The sequence below is a fragment of the Aquarana catesbeiana genome, linkage group LG03, assembly GCF_042186555.1.
Source record: "Aquarana catesbeiana isolate 2022-GZ linkage group LG03, ASM4218655v1, whole genome shotgun sequence".
In the NCBI taxonomy this organism is placed as follows: domain Eukaryota; kingdom Metazoa; phylum Chordata; class Amphibia; order Anura; family Ranidae; genus Aquarana; species Aquarana catesbeiana.
In genome coordinates this window covers 695966122-695971288 of record NC_133326.1, presented here as the reverse complement: position 1 = coordinate 695971288, position 5167 = coordinate 695966122, and the positions used below count along the sequence as shown (strand labels likewise).

Sequence of the window (5167 nt, the reverse complement as noted above, 5' to 3'; positions counted from 1 at the left end):
TGGGCAGAAAAATCAATCCCATATCTTGGAATTCATTTAACAGCCTCTCATTCTGACTTATTCTCAACCAATTATCCTCCTGTATTAAGACAGATCACAAATCTAATAAAACAATGGTCGCAACTTCCTTTATCCTGGATGGGGAAGATTAATGCAATCAAAATGACTATTCTACCCAAATTGCTTTATCTATTCAGAGTCCTCCCTATTCCAATTCCTTCCTATTTTTTGAGAATAGTACAAAAAAGAGCAACTTCGTTTATATGGGGCTCTTCTAAACCACGTATACCTATACACACACTACATCTTCCCAAAAATAAAGGAGGCCTGGGATACCCTAATTTTACTAACTACTACAGAGCGGCACATTTGGCCAGTCTGTCCAAATACCATGCAAAACAGGAAATCCCATTATGGGTATTTATAGAGGCTTCAGAAAATGACCCTCTATTAATATCAAATTTATTATGGCTTGATCCTAAAGACCGCTTTAAAATTCATAATCCCATAACTAAACACTTCTTATCTCTCTGGGATAAACTAAAAACCAAATATCAGTTACAATCTCCACACAATCCTCTCCTTTCTTTTATCAGAAATCCGGCCTTTTATCCGGCATGGATCTAACCAAATTCTTTTAAAGCTTGGACAACATCAGGCATTAAGACACTAAATGACTTCATAGCATCTAAATCATTCCTTTCATTCCCATCGCTTAGAGAAAAATATGATCTACCAAACTCTGAGATATTTAGATATCTCCAAATCAAAAATTTCTATACACCATTCCTATCCCAATTATCCATTTTTGAATCAATCTGTACAAAAGATCCATTTGCTAAAGGTACAATTTCATCACTTTATAATCAATTATATGGAGTATCAAATCTTAATAGACCCTCTTACGTTCAGAGGTGGGAGGAGGACCTGGGACGAACTTTAGAAGACACGGACTGGTCTAATATATGGCTCACATCTAAGTCATCTTCACCCAACATCTTGGCACTGGAGACAAATTATAAAGTCCTAACTCGCTGGTACCTTGTACCCGCTAGAGTGGCAAAATATTCACCTAATACCTCAACTCTTTGTTTTCGAGGATGCCCAGAAATAGGCACATATTTACACATATGGTGGACGTGCCCAGTAATCCAAACCTTCTGGAAGGAAGTCTTCGTGATTGCATCTAAAATATTTAAAAAAATAATACAACCAGATCCATATTTAACTTTACTTAATCTAAAACCGGAATGGTTAACACTCTCTCAATTCAAACTTATGATCCAACTAATAACGGCTGCAAAACAAACAGTGGCCAAGGCATGGAAATCTCCTACATTGGTACTAGCAGAAACAATTCACAGAATGAATAATACAATGTCCCATGCTAAGATGGTAGCCATCGATCAAATTCAAATTCCAAAATTTGAAAAACTTTGGCATCCTTGGATAAAACAACAGTTCCTGTCAAATTTTAATGACTCTGTCCTGTTGCCATGGTAACAGATTAAATGACTTACAGAGACACCCATTCTAAGGCTTCAAAGAGAACTAAAAAGAATAATAAACTGACGAGCGGGACAACCTTGTGGACCATACCTTTACCTTTCAACCCTTTTTCTTCTTTCTCTTTCCTTTTCTCCACCTTACGATTAAAGCTCATTATCAGAATTTATTTGACCTATATACACTCTACTTGTAAACAATATGTATAGTAGGTATAAATCATTTAAATACCTACAAAAGTAACTAAGGAAATGATATATATCTTTAATTTAGGTTTACGTGAACCCAATGTTTAATATTTGAAATTTCATGATATTTACCTATATAAACCTTACTGTAAAACAATGAGCTTACTTTATAGATCCTTGTAAACTTACTTTATGTATCTTTATAACATTGTATACTCAATAAACTACTTTTGACAAGGAAGTGTGTCATTGCACCACATCTAACCAAGGGATGAATACGGGGGGGGACGTGTGTCCACGTACTTAACCACAAGCATACCAACAGCCTGCTCACTGCTCCCTCCCCTTCACATACCAAACTAGGTTGTCACATAGACAAAATAAGGCTTCTGGTGGAGGCTGATAAGTCAAATATCCTGCCCGTCATCCCCCTTTCCTTACCCTCCCCTACCCTCACATCCATACAACTCCTAAGCTTAGTCCTCCAGTGTAAGTCCTAATATCTAATACCATCACGCTGTTCCTAGTGAAACACTCCTTCAAGCAACTGAACAGCACTTAAACCTATATCCCAAACAACCACATAGTATATTAACCAAGCATAAGAACCCATCCCCACTCTTATTGACACTACAAGTTGAAAGGGGATCCCTAATATATAAAACGTCACCCCTTATGAACTCAATGATAGAGGAGTTTTTTTTTCATCTTTTGATGTACTATTGATACATTAATGGATGTTAAGAGGGAGGAAAATATATGCTGTTTTTGTTCTACATGTATAAGTTCTATACTACAGATCTACACCAAATACTGTTTTGTATTTACATATTGTTTACATGATGACATTGTAATCTACTTTTATTTTCTTCAATAAAAACCTATTTGAAAAAAAAAAGAACTAAATTCATTGATAAAACAAGAGCAGCATTTTGATTGTTACAAATCAAATGTAATTAAAAAAGTTTCAAAGTAAAGGCAGCGATAGTCATTGGATGACAATTTTTCAATCCAGCCATTTTTAGCCGTACTGGGTGACCTATGTACAAATCTCACAAGGTGAGTTTCAGCTCAAAGAATATTGATGATAGAGGTTAGAATCACTTTCATGACCACTATTATTTCACCCCTCATAAGCCAGCACTGGAGATGTTAGAGCATGCTTCAACCACTCTCTTCCATAATCCTTAATATGATTGATTGCACAGCATACCTGTTCTTGGATACACTTTCAGAACAACATGCAGATGTATCATGCTTGCAGTGTGAGTCTTTTTTTTTGTTAGTATCTGTGACCAACCTAAACCTTTTTGTTATACAAAACATTTCTCAAAGCTTCCTTTATATCCTTATTCCTCAGACTATATATGAAAGGATTTAGAAAGGGTGTAAATACAGTGTATAATAAAGCCAGGATCTTTGTTATCATTTGTGATTGCCCTTCATTTGGGATCATATACATGGTAATTAGAGTCCCATAAAATATAGTCACCACTGTCAGGTGGGAACTGCAAGTAGAAAAGGTTTTTACTCTTCTTGAAAGGGAGGATATCTTTAATATGGCTAAAACAATGCATGTATATGAAACTACTATCACGAGGAATGGCACCACCAACACAGGAATGCTCAATACAGTGGATTCAATTTGAATTATGGATACATCTGAACAGGAAAGTTCTACCAAAGGATAAAAATCACAAAAGAAATGGTTAATAGTGTTTGATCCGCAGAATTGTAGTTGGCACATACTAAGAGTTAGTATTAGTGCTATAGAGAAGCTGAACAACCAAGATACAAGAACTAAATTAATGCAAAGTGTAGGGCTCATAATGGAGGCATAATGAAGAGGAGAACAGATGGCTAGATAGCGATCGTAGGACATCACCATCAGAAGGAAACATTCAGATACTTCTGAGAAGCCAAAAAAAAAGTACTGGGTCATGCATCCAGAGAGAGATATGGAGGTCCCCTCATGTAGTACAATGTTTAGCATGTTTGGGGAAATATCTGTGGACAAAATGATGTCGCTTATAGAAAGTTGGGAGAGGAAGAAGTACATTGGAGAATGGAGGACCTTACTGTAGGACACCAGTGCAATGATCAAGAGGTTTCCACATATCGTCACGCAGTATATAATAAGGAAAAAGGGAAAGAGCAATAAATTTAATATTTCATGGTTTTGGAATCCCATAAAAAAGATTGTGGTGTCATCACCCTTATATGTGGACTGTGTGTAATGAGAAAACAAACACATAATATAATATTACTTGAAAATATATTTTTCTCATATCATTTGATATACTGTAATAATATATGAGGACTATAATGAAAGCTCTGACCACCAAACAAAAAAGAAACAGAGGGTTTTTGTGAACAGTTTATTTCTTAAAAAACATCTAAAGCAAAAATATTTTTTCCCACAAACATATGAGGAATTGAGAGGACATTTTTTTGAAAGAAAGGTTATTCTCTTTTTAATTGTCACTGGATCAAGTACACTCACTGGAAATTGTTCCCTCTATACTTGCCCCAGTGGCAACTCATAGTTTTTATTTTTCTGTACATTCAGTTATGACAATGATGATCACCAGGGCTTTTTTAAAATGCAAGGGGTTGTAAAGGCAGAAGTTTTTTTTTATCTTAAAGGGGTTGTAAACCTTCGTGATTTTTCACCTTAATGCATCCTATGCATTAAGGTGGAAAAACACCTGGCAGTGACCGGCCCCCGAGCCCCCTGTTTTACTTACCTGAGCCCTAGAACTTGACCCATGTGGACGCGCTGTGTCTTTGTCATGGGGAGGAGCCGCAGAGGGACCCCAGAAGAGCAGGTTCGGGGCCACTCTGTGCAAAACTAGCTGCACAGTGGAGGTAAGTATGATATGTTTGTTATTTATTTATTTTTTTAAAATGAACCCTTACAATCACTTTAATGCATTCTATGCATTATTATAAAAAGCCTTCTGTGTGCAGCATCCCCCCTTAGCCCCCCTAACACTTACCTGAGATCCCTCTCTATCTAGTGACGTCCACTAGTGTCTCAGCCGTCTGAGATTCTCCTTCCTGATTGGTTGCGGCATAGCAGCCGCGTCATTGGCTCCCAATGCTGTCAATCAAAGTCAGCTAGCCAGTCAGTGGAGAGAGGGTGTGGGACCGGGGCTGGGCTCCATGTCTGAATGGACACATGGAGCTGTGACTCAGCTTGGGTGCCCCATAACAAGCTGCTTGCTTTGGGGGCACTGAACAGGAGGGAGGGGCCAGGAGCACCGGAAAGGGATCCAAGAAGAGGAGGATCCAGGCTGCTCTGTGCAAATCCATTACAAAAGAGCAGGTAAGTTTAACATGTTTATTATTTTTATGGGGAAAAAAAAACGAGACTTTACAATAACTTTAAAGGACTTGTCAAAAAGTGTTTATTTACTGCTGCTTTTTTTGAGAATGAGTAAAAGTACTATATACCCCTTACTCATTTCCCT

The 5167-nt window shown here is 37.4% G+C and overlaps 1 protein-coding gene across 1 annotated transcript; it reads right to left on the bottom strand.

The window, feature by feature from the left end:
• Nucleotides 1-2844: 2844 nt before the first annotated feature.
• LOC141134823 (olfactory receptor 1468-like) lies at nt 2845-3768 on the bottom strand. Its single transcript, XM_073624257.1, has one exon. It carries the CDS (start codon nt 3751-3753, stop codon nt 2995-2997), a length of 759 nt encoding a protein of 252 aa, XP_073480358.1. The 5' UTR covers nt 3754-3768; the 3' UTR covers nt 2845-2994.
• Between the last annotated feature and the right edge of the window lie 1399 nt (nt 3769-5167).